Source organism: Antennarius striatus, chromosome 5 (genome assembly GCF_040054535.1).
Source record: "Antennarius striatus isolate MH-2024 chromosome 5, ASM4005453v1, whole genome shotgun sequence".
Taxonomy (NCBI): Eukaryota; Metazoa; Chordata; class Actinopteri; order Lophiiformes; family Antennariidae; genus Antennarius; species Antennarius striatus.
In genome coordinates, this window is record NC_090780.1 from 22,988,848 (window position 1) to 23,015,974 (window position 27,127).

The 27,127-nt window shown below is 43.2% G+C and overlaps 3 protein-coding genes across 5 annotated transcripts in view; 1 reads left to right on the top strand and 2 right to left on the bottom strand.

Annotated features, from left to right (window-relative positions):
- Positions 1-2,606, top strand: part of phactr3b (phosphatase and actin regulator 3b) — a 33,299-nt gene extending 30,693 nt beyond the window's left edge. For 2 of the 3 annotated variants that reach the window (XM_068315528.1, XM_068315529.1), the window contains exons 10-13: positions 678-739; positions 947-1,087; positions 1,175-1,251; positions 1,677-2,604. In XM_068315528.1, coding sequence (XP_068171629.1) covers positions 678-739; positions 947-1,087; positions 1,175-1,251; positions 1,677-1,692 — 296 coding nt within the window. In that variant the 3' untranslated portion in view covers positions 1,693-2,604. Of the gene's footprint in view, positions 1-677; positions 740-946; positions 1,088-1,174; positions 1,252-1,676 lie in introns of all 3 variants that reach the window. The other variant, XM_068315527.1, reaches the window with a different exon arrangement.
- A 1,304-nt stretch (positions 2,607-3,910) lies between these two features.
- ppp1r3db (protein phosphatase 1, regulatory subunit 3Db) lies at positions 3,911-5,626 on the bottom strand. Its single transcript, XM_068316251.1, has one exon. It carries the CDS (start codon positions 5,506-5,508, stop codon positions 4,630-4,632), a length of 879 nt encoding a protein of 292 aa, XP_068172352.1. The 5' UTR covers positions 5,509-5,626; the 3' UTR covers positions 3,911-4,629.
- Positions 5,627-11,786: 6,160 nt separating this feature from the next.
- si:ch211-236h17.3 (carbohydrate sulfotransferase 11) lies at positions 11,787-26,230 on the bottom strand. Its single transcript, XM_068315190.1, has 3 exons — positions 25,893-26,230; positions 17,098-17,177; positions 11,787-14,296 (listed from the first exon to the last, which is right to left on the bottom strand). Exons 1-3 carry the CDS (start codon positions 25,984-25,986, stop codon positions 13,451-13,453), a joined length of 1,020 nt encoding a protein of 339 aa, XP_068171291.1. The 5' UTR covers positions 25,987-26,230; the 3' UTR covers positions 11,787-13,450.
- Positions 26,231-27,127: the final 897 nt, after the last annotated feature.

Sequence of the window (27,127 nt, forward strand, 5' to 3'; positions counted from 1 at the left end):
CTTATGGTTATAATTATGATTATTATTATATTATAATATTTCCACAGACTCAGCTAAATAATGAAAACACTGTTGTGCTAGGTTTACTCATATTTACATGAATGAATTGACTCCTGTGTGAGGAGAGGACACTGTTTTATTCAGAAGAATAGGAGGAGGTGTTGGTTTGTAGCACTTCAGGCTGTGAAAACAGCCGAGCTGTCCTGACAGAACGGCCCAGTTATGAAACACCGTTATGAGATCTGTAGTGGAGTCCCGGGTGAGACGGGCCACCTGTGCCCCCCCAACCTCCCCTAGCAGCTGACCCCATCGCCCCCTGCTCAGGAACATGTGTTAAAGCTGAGCACATGAACCCACTAACATTCATCCCCTCCGGTCTCTTGCAGAGGGTTTGACAAAGAATAAGTGGAATGATTTTTATGCTTTATCGAACGCAGATGGATCCTGTTATCACTCTGATCAGATTGACTCCATCGGGGGTGGGGGTGTGGGGGGGTTGAAACCAATCCAACACATTTGCAGATCAGTCATTCTGTTGGTTTTGTCTTATTTAATCTCCAGTTCGATATCGCCGATTCTCATTTGATTTGAATCATCGCGGCGTTCCAGTCACTGTGATTAAATGGCTTTAAGTTCCTTTTTTCTTATTATATTTGTCTTTTTTTGTGCATCAACAGAAAGAAATGACCAGACAGAGCAGGAGGAGAGGAGGGAAATCAAACAGCGGCTGAACAGAAAGGTGGGCGGCTGCTTTTTTAACTCCCATTTTCATCCATTTAATCCCACGTTTGGGGGGTGGGGGGGTGGGGCGACACCCCAAGCTGCCAAAATAGAACTTTAATACACAACCTGCTGTGTTTTTTTATTAAGCCTCCCCTCGTCGCCTCTCTTTTGATGATTGAATGCGTCGCTGGTGAGCCTGACGGGTTTTCTGTTTATGTTCCAGCTCAACCAGCGACCGACGGTGGACGAGTTGCGGGACAGAAAGATCCTGATTCGTTTTAGCGACTATGTAGAGGTGGCCAAAGCTCAGGATTATGACAGGAGAGCCGACAAACCCTGGACCAGACTGTCAGCCGCTGACAAGGTAGCCGGAAAAAACCGCCTCGCATATCAAACCCATTGAACATGATGCGATCCTCATCTAAACATCAGATATTCTTTCTCTCCTCAGGCGGCAATACGTAAGGAGCTGAACGAGTTCAAGAGCAACGAGATGGAGGTTCATTCTTCCAGCAAGCATTTGACGAGGTCAGTTTGAACCCGCATCGTCGTCGCCGGCGACGCCTGACGGGGTCGGCGTGACATTGTGCAGAGACTCCAAAAAGTGCATTATCCAGCGGTTTCACATCAATGAATGCACACCCTGAAGAGCGGGGCTTAAATTTAGCTTCACCCAAATCCCTTGAGATGAGGGGGAAAAAAAAATCCCCCCTTTTTTGGCACTCTCTTTCCAGTATAATAAATGTCTTGATATATTTAGCCCACGTTTGGCTAATGTCAAGACTGTCTGTGGTCGTAAAAAAAAAAAAAGCTGAATTAGCCGAGGGGGTGCTCATCTAAGACCCACTTTTGCAGAGAGGCCATTGGCTGCTCTTGAAAGCGCCGTCCTTTGGCCCCAACGTTGATTGATGAAGGTGAATATTTTAACACACACTTTTTCCTCCCCTCCCCAGGTTCCACCGGCCTTAGCAAGGTTTCTTCTGTGAAGAGTTGCTGATCTGTCAGTGAAGACCTTTTCCTCGGAGTCTTCCAGTAAAACGCCGGCTCACCGCGGATGGGCGTCCTGGAGTGTCCAGAAAACTTTTAGAGGCTATGTCTCTAGAAACGGAGCTGCCGGTAGTTTTAGGGACGCATGCGAGCGAAAGCGAGTTCCCATTTCTGCTCGGGAGGAAGACGACCTGAACCCCGGCTTCACCTTCGTCGAGACGAGCAGAAGAACCCAGGTCGTGAATTTTTTTGCCCTCCAGACAAGCAGAGACTCTTTTGTAAACAGACTGTTTTGAACTTTTTTTTTGATGCCAAAGGGGTGTGTGTGTGTGGGGGTGGGGGGAATGTGCATGTGACTAAGGTGACCAATCCCTTTCCAGTATCAGTAGTCACACATCCCCGGGCTGTCTGATGTTTGATGATGTTTCATATCGACGGTGTAAACGGAAAAGACGAAAATCCCTTTGTAATCACTATTTATTGTCTGCACAATACAGGTTTTCAATTTGTAACAAAGGTTTGGTTTTTGTTCAGTGTGCGACGTGATTTCTGAGCATCATTCTAATCCTGTTTTACCATCAGGGCTTCAGAGAAACGTGTGACACTTGAATGTGAGTTTGATTCTGCACCGTGAATTATTTGCGATCGAATTTATGTCACGATTTTTTTTCTGAAAAATGAGGATGAGCGTCATTTGTCGGGGATGATGATGATGATTCTATTGCTTAAATCCGCTCACCTGATCCAATAGCGGTTTCCTGCTGTATCACGTGGGGTAAAGGATGACAGGAATGAGCCACTCAATCTCGTTTCTGGCAAGAAGTCTTTCCGGGATTTGAATAGAACAGACGCCATCCTTTAATGCTAACATCTCTGTGGGTCACGTTCAGATTGGCACACGCGTTTATTCGCTTCCTCTCTGACATCAGCATGGATGTAATGTGAGTCACAGCCTCCCTTCCTGGCACCGGTGGAGAAACAGATGGCTGCTCCCGTTTAAAACTGCTCTTTACTCGAGGACCGCTCGCCGGGGGCAACAGTAATGAAAGGAATGTGTGACAGCTGACCGCGGCCAATGGAGCGTCCGAACCGGTCCAGGATCGACCGCTAACCTGTGGAGCTACGTGTGTGTGTGTTTGCTCTGACAATGCTCTTGTCGGAGCAAAGGGGATACCCCGATTCCTGGGCATCCCTCAGAAAGACGAAGAGAGGCGTTTTAGACAATTCTAAGTGTGATAACTCAGTTTTGGGTCGTAGATCATGATATATTTTGGACCCTTTTCTTTTTCCCCATCCTGAGGAAACCAGTATTTTATTAATTCAATAGATGACATTACTGTCTCTCACCCAGATGGTTATTTCAAGACCACACACTAGTTCAATTTTTACCAAAATCTTGCCTCTACGAAGGTTTATTCACACAAGGAAACTAATCTTAAGGGGTAGACCTGAACAAATATTATAAGCGATGCTTACAAGCGATGACGTTTCAGTGATGCAACGCTAGGATCCATAATGATGTGTCATTTTCTTACTTTTAAATCCCATGTCGGGCGGTCGAGGAAGCAGACGTCACCGTCGAGCATCATGCCGGCTCCAAATATGGCGGCGCCTTACATAACTACCGGCAAATGAGCTCAGGAGTCCCAAATAAAGGCACAGTGTTGCAAGGCAACAAATGTGAAAATACACACATTAATTTCAGATCAAGCTCAGGAAAGAGAAAACTTTTGCCCAAATAATGCGCAAACATCATAATCTTCAATATTATCTTCTATTCCCTCTCTAAATGGTACATTTTCCCATGCTGCGTGGCTGTTTTTACTTTGTAATTAAGGATATTAGTGTTTCTTCACTGTTTATGTGTTCTGAACGTGTCTGAACAGCAGCGCCACCTGCTGTCTGATAGCCGTAACGACGAACCTCTGCAGGCTGCGCAGAGTTCCTGCAGTCATGAGTGGCCGATGAGTGAAATGTGTTCCGGCCATAATAATCAAGTAGTAATGTTTATTAAACAGCAAATAAGCCCATTTGGAACAACAACTCTGTTGTTTTATAAATAATGCAATGATTTTCTTATTGTTTTAGGTGTTTATAATTGAAAATATTGTTTATTCCTGTGTTGGAATGACCTATAATCATTATGAAAGTTGCATTTAAGATCTATTTAAGGATTAATCAGCCACTTCATACCCTTTGGTTGATGGATCATAGACCGAGGCTCGACACGGTAATGTAATGAACGATCAGATGGCTGCTCTCACGTTAAAAGCATGTCACGCAGCAACTAATGAGGATGAAAAAATGCTCTCCTGGGAGCCAAACACTCCAGCTCGCCAGAGAGCTCTCTCTGGAATCCGGCCTCTCATATCAGCGGAAACCTTTTGGTTGAAAGGTCAGCGCCGCTGGGGGATCCGAGAGACCCGGTCAGGGAGTAAAAGTGGGGCTAATGTCGCTGCTCATAATCCTCTTCTAAACACAAAACAAGCTGCTGAAGAATGAGGTCGAGCCCCGTTGATCGTAACGGAAAGTTAAGTGGCTGAACAAACCAGCAGCTCCGGAGTGAAATTAGTAAATAACGTGAATTCAGGATTAGGATTCAATGGCCGATAAAGGGGTCAGCAGACTCGCACAAGGGGCAATGTGAGTCTTTTGTGAGTTCCTGCAGAACTTTGCAGGGATTTAATCAACATAACATCCCAGCATGCCCCACGGGAATCCTTCACCAGACTGGAATAGCCTTAAAGAAGCAGAAATTTTACAAAGGATGTTCAGTTTACTCCTTCTGGGCTAATCCGGGGGCATTTTCCACTTGGATTTAGTTATGTAACACTAATTCCACCCACTAAAGCTAATATAAGTACCGGGCAGCATTTTGCCCACCCTCCATATCTCTCAATGCGTCTCCCGGGTTGACATTCAGGTGAAGTGCAGCATGCTGTCCTCGCACTCCCTCGGAACGGTCACCTTGTAGCTGTGGCACGACAGTTTGTAATTCTGTCCGTCGTTGTTGTCCCAATAATCAGTCCCTTCTACACGGTAACAGATTGCGAACTCTAGGACGGCTCCTGGTTGCAAAATAAAGGGCGGCACAGGGAGACGAAATCTGAAGACGTCCGTTTCCGGAGAGTCACGATGTCCGCTCGATGCCCAGGAGGCCTTGGTTTCCGTGATGGTTCTCCAGTTGGTGAAAGAGTAGCGTACTGTGACGTCTTTCTCATAAGCTAAATTGAGTACTTGTATAGTACCGGTTATCCCCAGGTCTGAACACACAACCTGCTCCAGACACACTCTCCGAGCCCGGAGACGCTCCAGGAAGTCCGGCTGATCTCCAGGATTCTCAGGGAAACAAGGTTTGAAGTAAGGCATGGACAACTCCAAAGACTTCCCAAAAGCCATTTCGGAGCTCATGAGCAGTCTGAACATCACATGTTGGGGTATCAGCGGGGACTCCCCAGCTCGGAAGAGCTTCACCTCCTCCAACTCCAGGCCCAAGGAGTCCACAAAGCGAACCTGCAAGCTCCTCAGCTCCTTCCTCCTCTCCGCGGAGCCGGGAAGCGACTGAGCTCGCCTCCTCATGATCGTCTTGGTTGGGTTTTCGCCGGACAGGTTGCGCTTTAGATCGAGTTCTTTCACCGAAGGAGTTCTCGGGCCTGGGGGGCGAATCCGGACTGGTTCTTTAGGAGGTTGAGTCTTGGGATCGTAGATGTCCCGCAGTCGGATGGTGGTGGATGCACCGCTGGAGCTCCTCTTCTCATCCGATCCTTTCAGCCGCCATTTCTCACAAAGCCCAGACATTTTTTTGTGGCATTAAATGCACCTTGAGAGACAAACCAGCCGATGCACGAGTCAAATCACTTACGTGCAAACGTCCTGCATTTGACGCAAACCAAATGCATGAAATTTAAAAGATGCAAATGCTGCTGCACGTTATAGACGATAAGGAAGGACCAAACCTTCACAGCAGAGACATCTCCTGTTCTGTGGTTGAACCGGTTGATTGACCCCCCCCCCCCCAGTTTCACTGCCTGCACAGAAAGCTGCTACCAACCCAACAGCCGCCAGATGACAGACAAGAGTCTTCCTCTGCCAGAGCATTCCAGGGACGCTCCACTGGAAACCGAATGCAAAAGCAAACAGGAACGACGACGCTGTCGGCCGTCGGCAGGAGGTGATTCAACAAGTTTGTGTTTGTTTCATCAACGAATCGGCCGCAAATGAAAAAAACTGAAACCAAATCCAGAATAAACCGCAATAAATGACACCCACTCTTTGAGATTAGCCCTTGACATATAACATGAGACCCCTAACCAGGGATGGGAGGTGTAGAGTGAATATTTATAGCAGTTAGGCGTGTGTCTTGATCTCTGAAGATGTCTCTCATGATAGTCTCTGATATGAAACTGTGTGAACGGGCACTAGTTTTCTTGCTGTGAACCCAAACGCTCTCAGATTTTCCAGAAAGACATGAAAACTCCAACAGTAAAACTCAAACCACAAGCTAAGGACTGACACCCCACCAGCAGACTGAGCTGTCAGGGGGAGGAACCAGTTTTTAAGTCTTGCAGGTTGATGAGCTGATGGAGAACAGCTGAACTGGATCATGCGATTCAGGTGTGGTTGAGTGGAACAGGTGAAACAAACAAACAATCACACACACTCAGATTCATCCTCTTTTTTTTTCTTTCCACTATGAGTCAAAGTTTTTTCAGCTAAATATAAACTGTGTGAATGATTTTCACGAGGAGTGAATTTAGGATTTAGATCTGGACGGAAACAGTAATGAATAACTGGCCAAGAACATCTTACTGGAACTTGCTTCATTTTCATTTTGTTATTTAGACTGTTATTTATGTGCACATAAAACACATAAAAACATAAGCATTCAAAATGCACTGGAGGTGAACTTGCAACAAGCCGCCAGCAGGGGGTGCTGCAGGGACATTAGGACGAGCTGCACAGTCTAATCTCAAGGACAGTTTACAGCTGAGTCACAGCTAGTGTGTGTGTGTGTGTGTGTGTGTGTGTGTGTGTGTGTGTGTGTGTGTGTGTGCGCGCGCGCGTAAGGACATGACCTATCTATTGCATAACTATTGCATACAGGTTTGTCTTCCTCCCATGTTTTTTTATGATATGAGAATGAAAAATAAAGAAACAGAACTTCTTTCTCTTTTTTTTTTACTCCCAAATAGAAGTAGTTGATTTTTTATTCTACCTAACAAATATTATTCTAAAACAAAAAGTACACAATGAAGACAGAAGGCCCAAACAAATAAGTGATGTCCTGGGTTCTGATAGATAAACTATCCTGCGTCTAAATGGGTCAAAATGCTCTTTCCGGGCCGCAGCACCACGTGTGGTGGACAGGTCCAGCACCTGCTGCTCAGTGCGTCACACACTTCCAAGGAGGACACACACACAGCAGCACGGGATGGGGGGGGGGAGAGCCACGCAAGAGAGGAGGGAGAGGACGGCTGCAGCATCATCTGAAGAAGAACCAGGAGGAAGAGGACGGAAGGAGGAAGAGCCGGGTCACCTTGTTTTAACGTACAGACATCTGCAGCATCAGCCTCCACACACAGACACACACACACACACACAGACACACACACACACACACCTCCATCCACCAGAGGAAACCGTCACGACTCATCCATCACCAGGCAGCAACAGGAAAGTCACACCATCCGTCTCTGTCCACAGCTCGCAGCCTGGACGGACATCCCAGAATCCCCCCTGGTCGATATGAGAAAGAGGATCCAGAGCGGCGAGGAGAAGGAGACTCAGAAGGAGGAGGTGATGGAGCAGGAATGGCAGCACAGCAGGGCTGAGAAGAAGCTGCTGGCGTTCTGGACCGGTCTGTCCCACAGGACCTGGACCATTTTTAGGCTGCGAGAGAGACCGGGCTTCCAGCGGTCCACCTCCTCAGCCCGGCTGCTGAAGAGTGAGGCATGATATGTGTGTGTGTGTGTGTGTTTGTGTGCGTATATGTGTGTGAGTGTGTGCATCACATCAGCCTCGACTCCTCAGCCCACCGTTTGTGCTTTGTGTTGCTCGGGCGACGGGTGAAGGGTAAAACCAGCTCAGCGTATTCGTCTGTCATAGTTTGTTTTTATTTATTTTTTTCTGAGCTGGAATCTGTTTTCAGACATAAAAACTATCAGAAGAGTCTTCCCCCCCAAGTAGAAATGAATCATTACATCTTCCTCAAGTCAGCCTGGAAAAAAGTTTGGCAGCTGGTTTTTGTTGAAGATCTGCTACCGGTGCCCTCCAGATGGGGGAATTGGTCATGGTGGTGACTCATGTAGCTCCGGAGCTTCAGGGGGGATCGGATTCCGGGTCCTGCTTCCGTGCCTGGTGTCCGACTTTGGACGGGATGGTCATGGATGCAGTGCAGGTATGGAAAAATGTCAAATAAACCAGCAGGTGTTCTTTAGAGTAAAACTTTTTTTTTTTTTGCAAGAAACACTCAAACTGATAAGTAGTTGTATCTTCATTCATTTTTTCTTGTGATTTTAAGGTGAAGCTGAAATGTGATGATGGCGGCGACGATTACTGGATCTAGGAAAGTGGACGTTAACCCAGATAACGTGGCCATACCCATCTCTTATCACCAGGAGGGGTCAGCAACCTCTTGTACTGTTCCAGAGGTCAGAGGTCGCGCATCACACCAACAAAGCTCAGTTTGTTTAAGCGTATAGAGCAAAGAATGGTCAAAATTCTTGCCGTGAAGAAGCAGCTTGATTTTTTTTTGGTAAGAAGTATTTCAGCCAGAAGAGGGAAGCATATTCCACCTTAATAAACTCCAGCATGACTTAAAACAGTCACAATCGCTCAGATTTTGTCCACTTTCTGTCAGTTTCTAAAAAAAAAAAATCCATTCAAGCACACTTTTCTGTGGTATTTGAAGAATGTGATGATGTCATCATCCTGACACTCTGCAGACAGCGGGGGTGCTTATCTCAGGTCCCTCCCCATCAATCAGAGAGGCCCTAAAGTCTCTCACTAACCTTTGAAGTCATTATTTGCAACCCAGTTAGGGGATTATGGGTAGGCAATCCCACCCTAACCCCTAAAGGGCCAATCAAATTAACAGAGAAAAAGAGAGAATCCATGGAAACACCTCTGGTTAAACTGCCCACTCACCCGTCAGCCAATCACAGGTCCCGTTGCTAAGAGTGTTATGATAATGATAATGATAATGATAATGGTAATGATAATGATAATGATAATGATAATGATAATGATAATGATAATGATAATAATAATAATAATAATAATAATAATAATAATAATAATAGTGGTGTTTCACTGGTCTTTATTTATGAAGCTTCATAATTAGCTTCTTTCTATACAGGCAGCTAACTATGAATGCTGCTGGAGCCTGCAGACACCTGGCGTCAAAACCCAAGATTATTTAAAGAGGCCTTAAATCGCAGCTATGAATCAATCATGAAGCATCAGGAGCCTCTGAGGTTGAGCCCCCTCCCCCCGTCAGAGGAAACTCAGTGGGGCCAGATCTTCACCAAGTGAAGTTCGCTGCCCACAAAGCAGCATGTTAAGTAGACGGGCGTGACAATGGTCTTTCCGTAAACCTCAAACCTGATCAGAATGTCAACTATGCGTCCACTGGCTGCTGTTTACACAGCATCCCTGCCAGCACCAGCTCCACCACAGATTCCCAGTACAGGAAGTGCATTTGCATTCCTATTTCCCGTCCTGCCTGGCCGGCCTTAAACCAGTTTTCAAACTTTTTTTTTCAAACAGGAATTAATTACAAGATATTTATATTCTCGTCTGTAATTCACACTAATACATTTCTAAGAGAAATACCAATATAAAAAGTATTTTTTTACAATTACCTCTTGTGTTTATAGACCTGTGCCTTCAGCTAAACGTGGTTTCATGTGACTGTATGGCAGTGCAGGAGATAAAGATGTCAAAGCCAGAGCCAGTACGGTGGCCCGGCGGGTCCAACTCTCACTGTAGATCCACCGCGACGTCAGACCACCGTTCCCTGGAGGACTGGATAAAGATAGGGAACAAATTTCACCGCGTTCCACTGAGTGACAAAGAGATTCTTCTTCTATTGAAACCCGCCTGAATGAGAGCATTGTTTTAATCAATGCTGCTCAACATCCAAAACGCCTTCTCAAAGCCTTCGGAGGAAAAAAAAACCCTCTCATGGTACCCTGTGATTTAGGGATAACCGCTGACTGGATTTCAGGCCTAATTACTGTTTGCTCTTATCTGCCGCGCCGCCTGCTGAGCTTCTTTGTGGTCGGCGAGGGAACGAAAGGCTGAGCGCCTGATGATGACGAAGACGATGGATGGTAACTCATGACCTGATATTAAGACAAGCTAGGAAGGCAAAAGTGGAAAAAGTTAACTGTTTTCTACTTTTTTGAAACATAAAATACACTAAATATTCAAGATGGAATTTATCTGTGTTACATTTTCCACATCCACGCAGGTGTGGAAGGAAATCTGGACCTTTCTGCTCCTCTAGTCAGACACAAAAAATGTGTTAAACCCTTGAACTCATTATGAGCTGAGGTTTATAGTTGGTTAGTACTCATTATCAGGGTATCAGGGTTGTGCCCAAACAATATTGACATAACGTAGAGGCAGTTCCTGAGGTTATTTGGAGCGTTGGACCAGATGTGCCCCCAAGAGCTCAAGGGAATATCCTGTAACTGTAAATGTAATAAAACAGGAGGACGTTCCTCCAGACAGGACGGAGATCCAGCTGTCAGAGCCTGTGGCGATGGCTGATAACAGAAATAAACAAAACATTAATATTTTGCCTTTTTTAGAAAATGTTCTTATTTATTTCTCACGGGGTTAAATTTAACAGATCAATAAATGAGGCTACACTCAGCGGCTGGTGGGTTCAGCCGGACATGAGTGGAAATATCTGGAAACTGAAGGTGTTAAATCCTCACAAATACAATTATAATAAATGAAACACCATGACAGGACCTGACGATTATTGATTTACTGATGGGCAGATATTGATGACTTCTGGCAGAGGCATGCTAACCGTGTTCCTCTTCCTTCTCCAAACGACATAGAATTGACTTTGCAGAAAATTAATATTTATGTCACCAGTTTTCTTTTAAAGCAACCAGAAATTAATAAATAACCAAGTTGATGGAAGATATAAAATCCCGTAAGACATGCAACCAATCATCTCTTCCTTGATCCGTTATATTTACATTGTCAAACGTTTTTCGACTCATTCTGTTTCTCCAGATGTTAACTCCAAATCGAGCCCTGGTCATCCTTGTCATTCCGGGTCAAATCCTTTTCCTGTGCGTCTTCCACCTCCTGCAGAGGCCGCGTTGCCATGACACCCGCCTTCATCTTCTGCTGCCTGTCTGCAGCGCTGCTTCAGGTCTGAGGAGGCCATTCAGACTTTGTGCACAAGTAATTCTCATTATCCAGGTGGCGATTTTGCTCCATCTAGACAACTTCTCCATCCCTTCCCTCGCTGCTGTGGGGGACGTGTTGGGGGACGGGATCCTCGGTTCTGACCTTTGAACTGGTTCTGATGAGACTGGAGTTTGATTGGCACGAGGTCGTGACTCCTGTCCGGACTGAACGTTCTGCTCTCTCCATTTTTTCCCAGCAGCTGAAAGCAAGTTTCTGGACTTTTGGAAGGAAAAGATGGAGAAAAACCGACAACAGAACTTTTTGTATGCGCGCTTGAAAAAAATAAATAAATAAATAAATTTTAGTGTGTTATAATGCAGGTGTTTTAGCTTGAGTAAATCAAATTAATTTGTGCCTCTACTAAAAAGTGCACATTATTAACCCCTCAGCTTTTTAAACTACTTGCTGGATAAGTTCTTGCTCATGTTAGCCAGGCTCAACCTGACGTGAAGCAAATTCTGAAAATCGCCTTCAAATTTAGCAGATATTTCAAACTTAATTTTGCTATCTTGAGCCTTTTTTTCTTTTCTTTTCTTTTTTTTTAGCATCTGGTGGCTTCCATGTGCGTCCACATTTCCTCAGACGACAAACGTAAAACAGCAATCTGGCAGAGAATTAGGTCTGGACATTTCTAAAATCCAGTGATTTATTATGGCGTGCTTCCCGTAATAACAAACACACAAGATAGTTTTGTTTGCACACATTTCTCATTTGACAATTTTTCGTCTACCAAACCCCCCCACAGTCGCTTTTAATTAAATGTAACAGGATACATGCTTCATCGATATATCTGCAATCTGGTCAATCCCTCTGTTCCATGTTTGGCTCCACTCCTTGGCCAATTTGAATGAAAAGCTGTTGAGTAGTTTAAACATAATAATAAAATATCCCTGTCTTGTAATAATAAAATCATGGATCCGTCTCATTCTCCTGGTTCTAATCCAGGATATAAAGGTTTCCATCACATACCGACGTGGACGTACGACCTATGACCCTCCAACTAAGATTTACATGAAAATCCGTCCAGTAGCTTTTGTGTGATCTTGTACACAGACAGAAAAAAAAAAGACCTCCTGGGGGGGTGGATGCATGTTGGTTTGTGTGTTTTCTAGCTGACTTTGGTGAAAAGTTGGAAACGAAGATGTGGGAAATCTGTAACTTAATTGTTGATATCCGTGTTCCTGTCGTCAGCTCTTACATGTTAGATGACACGTGATTGTATTACGGCAATAATAATAATAATATCTGTTTAAACGTACTTTAATATAATCCGATGCTGCACCGTCACAACGAATGTTAAAATCTCTTGTGCTTATTTCATGTACATTTGTGCCTTGCAACTGCGATGAGCTTTCAGTTTTCTATTGCGCAGTGAGTTTTTTGTAGCCAAATGTCTATGCACTTTTATTTGCTCTGCAGCACAGTGCCACAGAACATAGTTTGTTACTTATTTTGCCTTTTTGTGGTTCAAATGTGCTCCATAAATTGAGAATGTGAATATTTTCTTGTGAAAAGATGATTCTAGGTGACGTTTTAATGATCAGGTCTATAGTTAGGATCTGTAGCGCTTTTATTTTTGTAAAAAAAACCCCGTCCAGATGATGATCTGTAAACACGCGTCTCCATTCTTGTTCCTTTCATAAGACATCACCATTAAATATTCCAAATATTAATACGAAGAAATTTCTTGCAGAAATGTATTTATTTGAAAGCTGTAAGAGAAACTATATGTTTATTTGGTTCGTCTTGACTTTTGGGCAGTCAAAAAAATAAAGACAATAAATTAATACAGTACCATAGTTTCACAGAAATCTCTTCCTTACAGCACAGAAGACGAATAAAAACGGTCACAGTTACAAAATTTATCCGTGAGGGTGGCTGGAAAAGAAAAAAAGGCCGATGTTGAAAGGCACATATGATCGCAGACATTTGCTGTCTAAATAAAGTTTGAATACTTTAATGATGCTACTTCAGCGTGGGAGAAATCATATCTGTCGTGCAAATGTGCACTTTTGAAACAGCGGAAATCAAACTGGTGAGTTCACACACATTCGTAGGCGACGTCCGCCCACCGGTGCAGTAAAACGTCACTTCTTTAGGTGACAACTTGCATCTTCTTCTACTTGTATCCTCTGTTTCAAGTCCTTCAAGTCGTTCTTCTTCAGCTCTAGTCTGGATATGCATCCACCGGCTCGTGCAGCGTCTGTGTAAGGCCAACAGAGAGAGAAACGTCTCAGAAAAAGTCTACTTTTACACGAATCCCGGCTCCACCAGTTCAAGTCCACGGAGGAGACGCCTCCCAGCCTCATCTAAACTTCAGGTAGGCCGGTATGGAGTAGTTGAAGAGCAGGAAGTCCATCCGATACAGGTTGTACAGCTTTTTCTGATAAAACGGGCTGATGTTGTGGAAGAACTGGGCCGCCATGTCTCCCGTAGTCCTGGTGCTCTTGGACGAGGTGGGGAAGCTGACCTGCTCGTCCACCCCGGCCAGCTGCAGCACGTAGCGGGAGTCCTGCTCCAGCGTCTCGTATTTACCCACCACGTCGTAGTGGATGAGGCAGGGGTGACACAGGGAGTGCACCCGCTCCCAGTGCTCGTTGAAGGGCTCTTCCCGCTGGGTGGCAGGGTCCACCAGGTAGTACACGAACTCCTCGAAGGAGACGTCGTTCCCTCTCTCCAGAGCGTCCGGGTGCGGGTCCAGTCTGTGCCGCCGCACAATTTTCGTGCCGTATCGTTTATGGAAAGCCGTGTTGTAGCTCCGTGTGAATTTGTTGCGGTACGCCGACACCAGCCGCTCGAACGGCTCGCGCACGAAGATGAACTTCAGGTAGGAGCGGAGGCGCTGGTTGATCTGGGAGGCGGTGTACTCCGATAAAGTGTGGAGGTTCCCCGCCACGTGGGCCTCGTTGGCGGGGATGGCTAAGGGGTCTCGGAGGGATCCGGTGACGCCCGTCAGCACCATCAGCACCCGCTTCCAGTTGGTGCACGCCACTTTGGGCACGTAGCAGTACAGCAGGCCGTGCTGGTCGTCCACGATGATGTGCTTCAGGTCCTCGGGGATGAGGACTCTGCGTTTGCGGGTGTAGGAGCGACAGGCTTCCTCTAACACCTCCCGCCGGCCCTGATGGATGGCCTGCACCGGTGACTCAACCTGAAGGGAAAAGGAAAAAGATTTATCAGCAATAAAATTTGGGGCAATTGCTCGTCTGCTTCTTCTTCCAGCTTTTATGACGCATCCCGACGGAGCGGGGTAGGGGGAGCCAAATGCATTTGCAAAAGAAAACAGTGTCCAACTATAAAAGAAATCAGAAAAAAACAGCTGTAACTTCTTGCATCATCCGTAAGTGTGTGTGCACACTAATTCCCAGTGCAGCAACAGTCTTGCAGAGACTGAACATTTCTGCAAGATCACTTTTCACACATTTCTCCACGACTTGCAGATGGGTTTTGATGTGTTTTATCAGTGGAATTTGCATTCACGAAGAGAGAAAGATTCAATTAATTTATGGGTTAGGATGTTTCTAACCAGATTGGTTTGCCCTGGAGGTCTTCATCATCGTCACACCTTCGTCATCGTGCTTCAATCGGGTCAATCGGTTCAACTTGGCCTTCGTGTGGCACAAACGCCTTATTTACTTCTTCGGTTTTACTCGGTCTGGCTCATCAGCGCAGCGGTGGGAGCCTCCATCTCTTGGTTTAACACTCTGTGTGGCGCTCCGTGTTTAGGTCTAGGATAGGCTGGAACGACCCAAAAGCGACACCTTCCAGTTTGTTTCCCGTTTGCAAAAACTGTCTTTGCAGCTCAGCCTTAAACCCTTCATGTGAACCTCATTTTAGTTAAATAATGTACATGTTAGGTTAAGTCTGACTACATAGGGTCATCACATGTGTATCAAATAGATTAGACTGCAAGGATCTCTTACAGATTAAGATATGGAGAAAAATGCTTTCTTCTTTATGATATAATCCCATCAACCGAGTCTTGAACCTAGTGATTTATTGAGCTTTTTCTATCCGCACAGGACACACACAGTGTTTTCTGGATGTCTTCCATTTTTCTAATTATTTAATTACTAGGAAAAAAAATACAACAAACGTGAGCAGAGAAAGATAATTCACATTCTAAATGTCATTCGTAAATGAATTAAACAATTGCTGCTTGATTCCACTCTGCCAGATTGCCAGTTTTTAAAATGAGAAGTGGAACGGAACGAATAAAATATATCGAGTGGTTTAAAGTCAACCGTGTTTACTTTGTTTTCTGGCGTGTGTACCTTCCATCTCCACACAGGGAGCTGTAACTGGTAACAGCTGTTAGCTGCTTTTACTGCGTCGTGTGTCCAAGAGCCACTCCAACATATGACCGTGTTATATATGAAAACTTGTAAGGACTTATATAAAGGGCATGACGCCAACTGAAGCCTCAGCCAATCGTGTTTCTGAGAGAAAGCCCCTTGATGTTCAATTCAAATAAAAAATATCATAGAAAACGTCAACATAACAGTCATTTTGTGCAGAAAAGCTCATTGTCTTGACTTTCTGTCAACAATGAAGAGTTAGATTTTATTCAAAAACATTCTGAAGATGTCAGGAGGGAGCAAATCTGCATGACGACATGATTATTGACCCAGTATAGAACATATCCTTTGAGTGGATGGATGGATGGATGGATGGATGTTTAGCATGTTAGCGACGGCTAACCAGCACAAGCAAAGACAGATCTATCTGAGGCTGATGGGAAGTTTGTGGTTTGAAAACAAAGCACCCGCCAGGTGAAATACTGACATTATGGTGGTACCTCCTGTCTGTGGGGTTCATCCTCTGGGTACCTTGAACATCTTCACTAATTCTGTGATAAACAACTCTTCTATTTGTTATGACACTGCCACCGAAGTGTGTGTAACATAGAAGAAGTCTGCGTCTGATCTCCTGCTTTGCTCTGAAGTAACTGGATCTGACTTGAACCCGGTCAAACCCATGAATCCAGCTCAATAAATGTCACCGCTGTAATTCGACCAAGATGGCGGACCTTTATATTCATCAGGATGAAATGACATGAAGGCCGCTTGAGCTGACATAAATAATAAATTGATTACAACTCTCAAAGAAACCACAAATATTGGTGATCATGCGTATCCACGATGACTCCAAGGAGGAGAATGCTTCTCTTCAGGCTCACGAAGGACAGATGGTATTCATCGGTTGGACTGAGATGCTGACAGGTCAAAATCCTGCCTTTATTCTAACACCAACACATCCTCCCAGCATGAATTATAATGGTGTGGAAGGAGATGATTAGTTTTACAAATTAAATACTTCACCAATTGTGAAATATAGTCAGTTTCCCCCTGAATTATGATGATGAATACATCATAATAATAAAACCAGGATCATGCATTATCCATCCATCATTCCCGTCGACAAGTGAGCTGCTCTGAATTTACACATCAGACAGCAGACAAGTGGAAATATGCAGCGATGCTTTTTTTGGCTAAAGACTGTATCATACCTGAATAAATACTTAGAAATAAGTATTAAATGCCTGCCAAGAGTGTCAGGCTAGAATTTAAACTGAGTCAAATAGTAAACTCATTCCCTGCCAGCGCTTTGTGGCAATCGATCTCCTTCGGGGGACTCTCTCCGACGTTCTGGATATTTACCGGTGTTTTCTTTCTGTTCTTGACTGATCACAAGATGCTTCACTCACAGGAACATCATTTTTGCTTGTGGGTGCGTGCTGACATACTCAAACTTTATTGCATCTTTAAGCTGCTGCAACTTCTCCATCCTCCACTTCGTAACTGATCAGTTATTACGCTAAATTCCAGGATTAGAAACTTGATTTTCCCTGAGAAGCTCTGCCAGACCATCCAACTCTCCCTGTTGGAAAAGGTAATTGACATCTAGACTGGCAGCGAGTGAGATATCCGCAGTAAAATGAAGAAGACTGACCTGATCGCCGTCGTAAAGTGTCTGTAGAGGACTCCTCCTCGACTTCTGCGCGCTGCTTCTTTCTGCCACCGTCTCCGATGCTGAGGAAACACAACACGCCTGTCAAGAAATCTGACTGGACGAGCGATCAAAGCGTGCAAATGTTTGTTCAAGGCACCAATCAGAGCAGTGCACAATGAACGACAATGAAATGTTAACGCGCGTGAAGTCTCAGATATCAGAAAAGACTCATTCTGATATAAATCCCAGGAACTGAAAATAATCTTCATTTGATTGTTAATTTCCTTTGCTCCACCACGCTTCCAGGTTACTCCTTCCTGTGTTTACTGTGCTTAAAAATTAACTTCTGTTCAATACTATTGGTGAACGCAGGCTGGATAGAGGAGCCAGAGAAATAAATAAATAAATAAAAAGTCTGGACACGTTGAGATGCATTTACTCGCTGCTAGCCTGAGATCTTGTTTGCAGTGATGAGCTTTCATTCGGGTTTCGGATTACACAGCTCCACCAGGTCAGAGTCATGGTGCAGCGTTTCACCGCTAGTTCGCTCAATGCTTCTGATCCATCCCTGAGGAGTCCTTACAAATCCCTGAAAGCAAACTGCGGTTCAGTATCTCGCAATGGAAACTTGGACATGTACAGTCCTGGGCCGGGGAATCGAAACAACGACCTTCTGGAAGACAGTTTGTGTCACCCAAAGCCTTTTTTGTCTAACCTTAACTCAACTCAAAGACCATGTCCGAAGTGTTTGCTTTGGTTACTTTCCCTGGGTTCATGTTGAAACAGACAAACACCAGAGTGGTATTGATCTTCCTGTCGATCAATGCAAAATCATGAACGGTGAAAAATCCCTGACTCAGCATTGGCTTGTGCATTAACATCCAGTATGATTGAGGCTAAGTAAAATTCCATCACTAGAATTTCTTTCATAGTACAACTCCTTCAACTCGTGACCCTTTACGAGTCACTGCATGTTTCAAAAGCTTCTCTTTCGTAGAGATGCTACAATTTCTTGACTATTATTCTGTCTTTGGTGACATTAAGTTACGATTCACATTGAGTCAGTAATGCACAATTCTCACCACTGGAGGAACAAATTAGGCCTACGTGTATTTGTTTGTCTCTTTCCACACGGTGTTGAGATCAAGGCTGGTCAACACAAGCAGCTTAAGGCCTGTCAACAAACTAACACACTAATGCTGGAGGCAGCCAGTCACACACATCCAGCATTGGATTGTGTAGTTATGATCAGAGTACAAAAAAGTAACTGAGCATAATGACTTAAGAGTTTCTGACGTGTGATTTATATGCGTTTCGCAGTAGAGGTTACAACTCAGATTCACTGCCAAAGGCTTTCTGTCCAAAGACACTCAAACAACCGAGTTTTAAGAACTGGCTTCTGAACTGCAGTATTTTGTATCAGTTAAATGTCAATGTGTTAAAACCTACATGGACAAGAAAATGTGCTTTAAAATGGAAATAGATAAAAAAAATTTCATATAAATGACATAAGGCCTATAATAAACTTGTGACTTTCCAAGCAGTTATACTTTTTCAACTCTTACACAAATATTACATCATCTTCGCAGGCTCTTAATGGAGGATTAGTGAATATAAAATTATTAAAAGTGGGAAAATAAACCTTGCTTTGAGCTAGCAAGTTTTAGTTTACATCATTAGCTAGGATCTCCAAAGAAGCAGCTCCCAGGGATGACAACAGGACACCCAAACATATTTTGCATTGTGTATACCTTTAAAGACCAGCGAGCTATTGGTCAATGGTACAAAGTTGCAGGTCAAAGGTCACCAAATTCAAAGTGGATGCCCAAAAAAACAAAACCAAACTGTTTTGTGATCAGACCTCAATGTTTTGTCTATCAGGTGAATGTGATTCCACTCAATTTCAAAAGATACATAATTAAGTAATCAACTCAAAACACTGAAGCTTCATAAATAGTGTCAATCATTATGATCATGAGGAAACATTAAATGACAATACGATCATTTGCTGCTCAACAGCTGTTCGAGTATCAACATGACATTTTTTTTCGTAAAGTATTAAACAAAAAAGTTGATAACACAGGGCCAGGACAGCTGAAGGTGGAAGGGCTGGGCATCAGAGGAAAGACAAAACGGGACAGTGTTCATTGTACCGGAGTTGAAGGGAAAACCTGGGCCGACATTTCCTGCTACAGAAGATGCACAGCTTCTCAAGCAATGGGCTGCATTCATGTTGCTGTACGAACCAAACACTGTCTCAGCTGTTAGCTCAAATTCCACCGCTGAAGGGATTCACCAACCCCACCTAAGACAAAAATCAAAGCAGGGAATAGGGACTAGTCCTGTTGGTTTAACCCTGTCTAGACCCGACACTGCAGCATTCCTCCCAGCTTGTATAGAAGTGACGGCTTAGGAAATGCAAAATATAGAAAGGCTGATGTGTGTTCCTCCTGCCCGGGCCATAAACGGAGCTCTGTGTTTAGGTCCCACTGGGAGAACCGGGCCGCCCACCCCATCCCCCAACCCATCCCCCACCTCCCAGTCCTCTCCTGCCAAAGAGCAACCTTACTGAGACACACTGTCCAACGGAAAGCCTGATCCTTTTAGCCAACAAATGTATGTGTAAAGGGTGTTAGTGCAAAGGCAAAGGCATGTGGGTGGTGTAGTGTCTGTTTATGAGAATGTGGGCAGAGCCTGCCTGCAGACGTGAGGCGATACAAGGGTTCGGTGCTCACCTGTGGGTCGTAGACATTTATCTTACAAACGTACAGTTATCAGATGTACGATCACACTTTTGCGCTCAGACATTAAATTATCGGATTACCAGATGTCACAGCCTGTCTCCTCTGTTTTTCTGATTCCCGTCCAACGCTCCCATCATTTACTAGAGTTGAACGCCTGCCACACTCTGATACAAGCTCAGCAAAGGCATACGACTGTTTTTTAAATCATCCTGTTACATAATATGACTTAAGATTCAGATTCCGATAGAGATTGAGCAATGCTAGCAGCTCAGTAGAGGCAACAATGACTTCAGATGCTAACACAAGCAAGGTGAACTTTCACAAAGGTGTTTCTGACACGGTCATAAAGTCAACCAAACTTGAAGGAAAAGCTTGAGGCTCGTTCTGAACAACAGAATTGAAAGAGACTCTTGGAAGAAGGCTGAAAAGTCTTCAAGAGTTTCCCACAAGTCCAGCTGACTTCATTCAACACAGATCTAACTGCGTTTAAAGTCAAATATATCAACTGAAGTGGTCGACTTGGTAAACGTCATCTTGGTGCATCACTAATTTAACATTAAATAAATTGATTGTGTTTGTGTTTCTGGGTTTTAATGGTGAAGTAGGGTTGTTCTCAGTGTTGTCTTTCTGATCCCTGACCAAACCCAATCAGTGAGGTTAGATAGCAAGTAAAAGAGGCATGTAGGTTCGTGTGACATAACATCACCATCTATCATACATGTATGTTGAGCAGTGCTTTGCAAACAAGGGATTAACATGACAACAGTTATTTACCTTCCCTCCATGCTGGATGAAGTCATCCTCTGTTACAAGGTTTGGAAATCCCAGACCTCTTATGCATTCCATTAGCTGCTTTATAAATTCTATGTTTGTGTTACTATTTCCAGTGGCCACTAAATATCTCGTTGGAGCGTTTATTCAAAAGGATGAAGTGTAGTAGTCCAACCTTGAACAAGTTTCTTACCATTTCTAGGACCACAGGTATCTCCAACACAAATTCTGATCCAGGATAGTCCGACTGCTGTTGCAATTTTATTCTGAAGTTATATGTATTAGCATGCTATCATTAGCATAATAGCTTACAGAACGAATCCTAAATACATAACATCTGAGGCGAATGGAAGTGGCTCTAGTTTTGGAGGTTCAAGCCAAGTAATAAAGATGTTGGGATCATGCAAAAAAACTTAAATGAAAACAGAATGCAGTCATCTGCAAAACAGTGCTTTTGACAATGGGTTTTAGGAAGTGTTCCTGACTTCATGTACTAACATGGTGAATGGTGAACCACAGCCATTTGTTGGTCCTGAACAACAGAGCCTTTTAAGGGTGTCTTTTTTCCTAATCAATCATGATGGTTTTACCAATTATAAAAATTATTTGTGGGATATTTTAAAGTTCCGTTCTGAGAGTATCACACAACTTTCTGAGCCTTTTTTTATTTTTGCATCTGACCCAATTTTTGTCTGGATGTGATTGATGCACAAAAAGCAAGCATTACTTTTCTCAAACTCAAAATGAGCGAAAATTTACAACAATCAACGAAGCTGATCATGTAAAACATTAAACAAATCCTCTTTCAATGCCCTCAGTTTAAACTGTGGGCAAAAAACCATGTTAAAATACTGTATTTCATGGCAATATATGAAACATTTTCTGAATTGTTCCCTCTGAACTGAGGTTAAAAGGAAGATGAAAAAAACATTTGCTGACATGGTAAATGTCAATGATACCTAAATCATTAAGAACAATGAACAATGAACCAATGCATCAAATAGAGGTAGAGATTTGACTGGGAAATTGAATGTCCTGACTTAAGAATGGCCCTACATAAAGATGGGATAAATCAAACTGCAGATAATCCTTTTTTAATAAAAAACAAGTTAATCTGAACTGAAGGACAAAGATGCCCCCAGGACTGGAAAAACTCTATATATGCTGATGTGGATAGACTATACTCCTGATCATAGGGGAATGGGAGCAAACTAAGTTCAAATATGCGTAAAAATGTAAAAGTAAGCAAACCAAAGAAACCAATTATGAGATGCACACCTTCAGGGCCCCAGCAAAGCATCTGTAAGCCTTTATTGAATTCTATCGACTAAGTTTTCAAGAGATAAGGATAAAACATCTCCTGTTACAGACAGACAGACGGGAAAGGGAAACCCTACATTTTCACCCCTGGCAGGACCATAAAAACAGGGTCCAGAGTTCTTGCTGAATCATCAACTCCTGCAGCTCTGTGGTGATGAGTATGCAGTTGTCTGGGGAGGGGTACTGTAAGTTGTAAGAGAATGATCATCTTAACCCAACATAAAGATAGTATAAGGGATGGGAGACGACGGAGTAGTCCGTGCACTGTCATCAGGGACATTGACTGATGCTGTGTCCCTGGAGCAAATTTACATAGTTGACTGCAGGTGTACCAATAAACCTGGAGAGCTGAATAATTTATCTTCACGGCTCTCATGGCGCCATGTCAAGCCTGGACAAGAAAGGTATGAGGTAGGGGTGACTCAGGAAAGGAGTAATGACTGGAACTCCACACCATTCTTTGAGTTTCTGCTTATATTTTAAATAGCCGTGCTCATATCTGTGCCAGTAAATGTTAACGAAGACATAAAGACCAGCACTCCTTGGTTTTACTGTCTAGGGGGGGATGAACAAGAGAAAATCCCAACTGTTAAACACAGAAGACACATTCCAGACGACGCGGCGACACACTGCCTTCTACCCCCTCAGTCTTTATGTCTGCTAAACTTCATGGATAAAATCACTACTGTCTTTGAAAGACACCACAAAATGAAAAAAATTCCCATCTTAGAAAGCAATTTCTTCTGAAACCGTGGAAAATTACTGTAATCCTAAGAAGATTGACAAAAATCTTTCAGAGCTAAGGAAATCCTAAGATGTTAAAAGAAGGTTGGGACACTGAATAAAGTAATACACAGCACACTGATCTGAAGGAGCACTAGAAAGATCCTACTAACAGACGAATCTCAAATCTTTTGAGAAAGTCTGAGATGTAAAGTAAAACAGATTACAGAAGCAACCACTTTCTAGTGTGGGAGGCATGTCCTGCTATTTAAGACTGCCATTTTCATCCTACGTTAGTGCAACATGCGCAATAAAAAAGTAAAGCCACCCTTAGTCCATGTAATTATACTAAATTTAGAGGAGTACTGTACATCATGTACAAAAAAGGGAGCAATTCACAAACAAGACAATTTGACACAGTGTACCTCTGACTTGGTTGGTGCGTTCCTTTGTTTTTGAAGCCTTGGAACAAACAATGCAACCTTTATGTCTGTGGAGATTGTCAGGTCATCCAGTTCATTGTAGATGTGTTGAATAAAAATAACAGGACTTGTAAGACTACAGGATGTTTCCTACAAGTCCTTCCCAAAAAATGTAAGACTCCAGGACTTTCCTGGACTTTCCTACAAGTCAACTAGACTCTTAGGAGTAAAGGACTTTTCAGGACTTTCCTACAAGTCCATTTGACTTGATTCAACAAAGAATGCAACCTTTACCACAGAGAGAGAGGAAAGATCAAGGTGTTCAAAATACAAAGGGGGCAGATTGGCTGCAACCACTTTCAATTGGTTTCAGACATACAGCCACTGTTCAAGGACAGGGGGATAGTAATCATCACCCTAATGCAAGGTCGGCAGTTGGATCCCCCAATCCAATCCCCATGAAATGTAAGAGAACGAAGACCCATTCATTGCCTTCCAACAAACTGATTTAACACTGACAGGCTGCTTTGACGCCTGACACATTCCATGCCCATTCAACTTAATCAAAGCCTGTAAGAGACAACATTTCCCCATCCCTACCCCCTTTGAGTCTAAAAAAGGACTAATTACCCTATCTGAATCAGATACGTGTCTTCAGCTGTGGTTAAAGTTATCATGGTAATACTGAAACCAGTCACTCTTGTCTAAAGGGTGAGAGGAAAGCCCCCAAACATTGAGGATTTGGAGAAAAATGCGAATGTTGTTGAAACTTGTTACTATGGGCAGTCCAAGAAGTCGCTGAACGAGTCTACTGATAATTTGTCTGGATTATGTTATAATGTGTTAAATTCATAACATGTTAATTATCTGGAACATTCTACTTTTTTGTGAGACCTCAGGGGGTGAGAACTCTGAAGCCAGAGCAATTTATTTTGTTTTATGTGTAACACCTGCAAGCACGGAGGGGCACTGGACGGGATTCTTGAATGCTTTCAATTGCTCTACAAACATTACCCTAATTGTGAAACATCCCATTTTAAAATAATAATTTGCTCCCATGGAAATCTTCTGGTCTCTAAAGAGGCTGGTCTTTCATAGATTTTTTTTTAATAACGCTGAAGTCTTTCACACATCACACATATCCAGAACTGACTGACCCCTCTCTTAAAACCCTCACAGCTTGGGCTACAAGCTTATTCTGTCCATGATATAGCCGGGCTTGTCTGAATGAGGCCATTCATGGCTGAATGTGGCAGTATGTGTGACCTGGAAGAGGTGGAAACAGATCTCAGCGAGAGCCAACAACACAACCAGCCAGCTGAGACTTCTCCCTGCCCTCCTCCACGTAGCAGAGGCAACAAACCACCAATCTGTTCTGTAATTAAATTGTTCCTCATCTCTGATCCGCGGTTCTCGGGGAAAATCAAACACAGGATGGGAGTGAAGAAGGGCGAACATGAAGGGAGGGAGAGGGGAAGTACTGGAACTTCAGTCAGTTATTATCAGTCGGTATTTTTTGCAGTCTTGTATCAAGTGAAGCTGCAGGGTTTGGCCTCTAACTTGATTGCTAATTTAATTTGGATGCAGATTGATTTTGCTTAAACTCATGGGTATAAAAGTGGTGACAAATTGATGGACTCAACTGATGTAATCCACTTCATTATTTGGCTCAAGCTAGCCAATTGCATCTTGGTGGAGATTTGTGGTGTTTTTATACTACTGAGGCACAACATTTTTTAGCTTTCTCTCCCACTACAAAGACTGTGATTTGGAAAATGTTTCTGTCGATCCTTTTGTCTGCAAATTCTCATTTGTGCTTAAGTTTGGTCAATTCTTTCTTCATTTTGTACAGACATGGCGCAGTACCAGCAGAAATCACTGGGGGCAGTATAACCATAATGAACAAAAGACACGACAAATGTCTCTGGATGTGACAAAGAAAAACAGACAAATATATCACTATTCTGCTTTTCCCGTATTCTGGGTACATTAATTCAACCTCCGATACCATCGACATTTCTTAACCTTTGTCTCATCACTGCCATCTGGTGGACGTCTACATGTCAACGTAAAGGACACGGGGAAGTATGCTAGCATTGACAGAAGCATCATTTAAAAAAGACACTGATGGATTATTGACGTGCCTCAAATATATGCATTGTAATTCAATGTAAACGGATTTCCTCAAGAAATATTAACGATAATAAGATTTAATTTTGTGGAGAGATTTATCATGTACTGTGGTAGGTTGAGTGAGAATATTAATTCAGAGAAATTATCCTTAGTAGAGTTACGGTCCTTTATTAGAAATTTGCACTTTCTGCAAATGAAACAAATTCTCTCAAAAATGTTTCAGATGAGAAAATTCAATTCTGTTTTACATTTACCCTAAACTTGAGATCAATCTTGAATGTTTCTGCCAAAAAACTTTTTTTTTTATCCAACATGACCCTTGACTTGAAATTTGCACCGAGCACAGTGTTCATGTGATCGAGTTTAGTCAAAAATGATTGATAATACAAAGAACCTTTACCATCAAAATGTTATAGATTGTATTTTTTAAAAATGGCATGTGGAAAATCATTTTTAAATGTCTCTTTTAACAAAGGTCTACCCACTGGAAAACACATGGGGGGGTGAATTGATGACTGTGCCTTATGTTTAATTTGATTTCTTTATCTTAGTGATGTAGACTGGAGCACCTTCTCCATTGATAAAGATCCTGATTGACCAGGATCAGATATAAAACAATGGGTGTTGTTTTTTGGGTTTTTTTTTTGGATTATTTGGTATAAATGTGGATTTTCCTGCTCACCTGGCTTCAGACTGACGTTGAAGTAAAGGATGACCATAATGAAACAGCCCAAACACAAAGCGAAAACCCTCCGGATGACTTTGGGTTTCCTCATCCTGAGCTGCTGGACCGCTTTTGTCCGCGGTTCATCCGAGAGGGAGGCGTTAATGATCGATCACTGCTCGGAGCATCGATCCGGCTCGTCCACCCGCGCTGCTCCTGCTCATCCTTGGACGTCCACTCGGGAGCGGCGAGTGATGAAGGTCCCGGTTCGGCTGGTTCGGCCCCGTCCCCCGGTTAGCGTCACATCAGAGCAGCGGGACGGGCTGCGGCGCCGGGTGAGTCCGGGCAGAGGCCACCGGTCTATTTGTGTAAGTCTGGGGGGGGGAGGGTTGACTCTTAACCCCTTTCTGCCCAAAGAGACGCTCGCTGCGCCTCCACACCTCACCGTCAAGCGGGAGATGTTTTAAAAGAGAAGTTCCGGTCTGGCCTTTCAAAGTAAAACTGCTATCTGTGACATTTACAGTGGAACACGACCCAGTTTTGAAATTCATTTAAAAAAAAAATAACTTATTGACTTGTAAATCTTTAATTCAGGTGGAACATAATTTGAATTCATAGATAGGTCAATAAGCGACTAACAAAATAATGAGAAAATAATGCAATAACAAATGGTTATTATAAAATGGATAACTAGAACCAAGGGAGTCACAGAATGCAACGTCCCACGACACCCTTGACCTTGATCTAGTTTTCTCAAGGTCAAGGTCATCATCTCATTTTCATCCCCTTTGTCGCCCGAGTAATGTGCTTTTTGTTTCATCTTTCTATCTGCAACCGTTGCGAAGATTATTTGGTGGGCAAACTAATGAACGGACGGAAGAACACACACACGAACACTGACAATTACAATACATCACCGCTTTCGGGATGTAATAAAAAGTAGCAATACATACTGTAGTTTAAAAAATAAAGTACATAAATATGCATTCAGAAAGTAATTGTAATGTATGACCACGACAAATGGAAGGAAATAATTATATAGCTCTATATTCATTGTGAAACATCGTGAAAATACTGAACATGATAAAACAAGAGTTATCTGTTTGAGATAGAAACGTTCTGCAGCATCTGTTCTTGAGACCCTCTTAAAGTGTTCCACTACTATAAAAGAAAATCAGGGCAATTGATGGTTCAAATATTTTTGTTGTTGTTAATGATACTGTTTTCATCCCCAATCAACTTAAGATAATCAT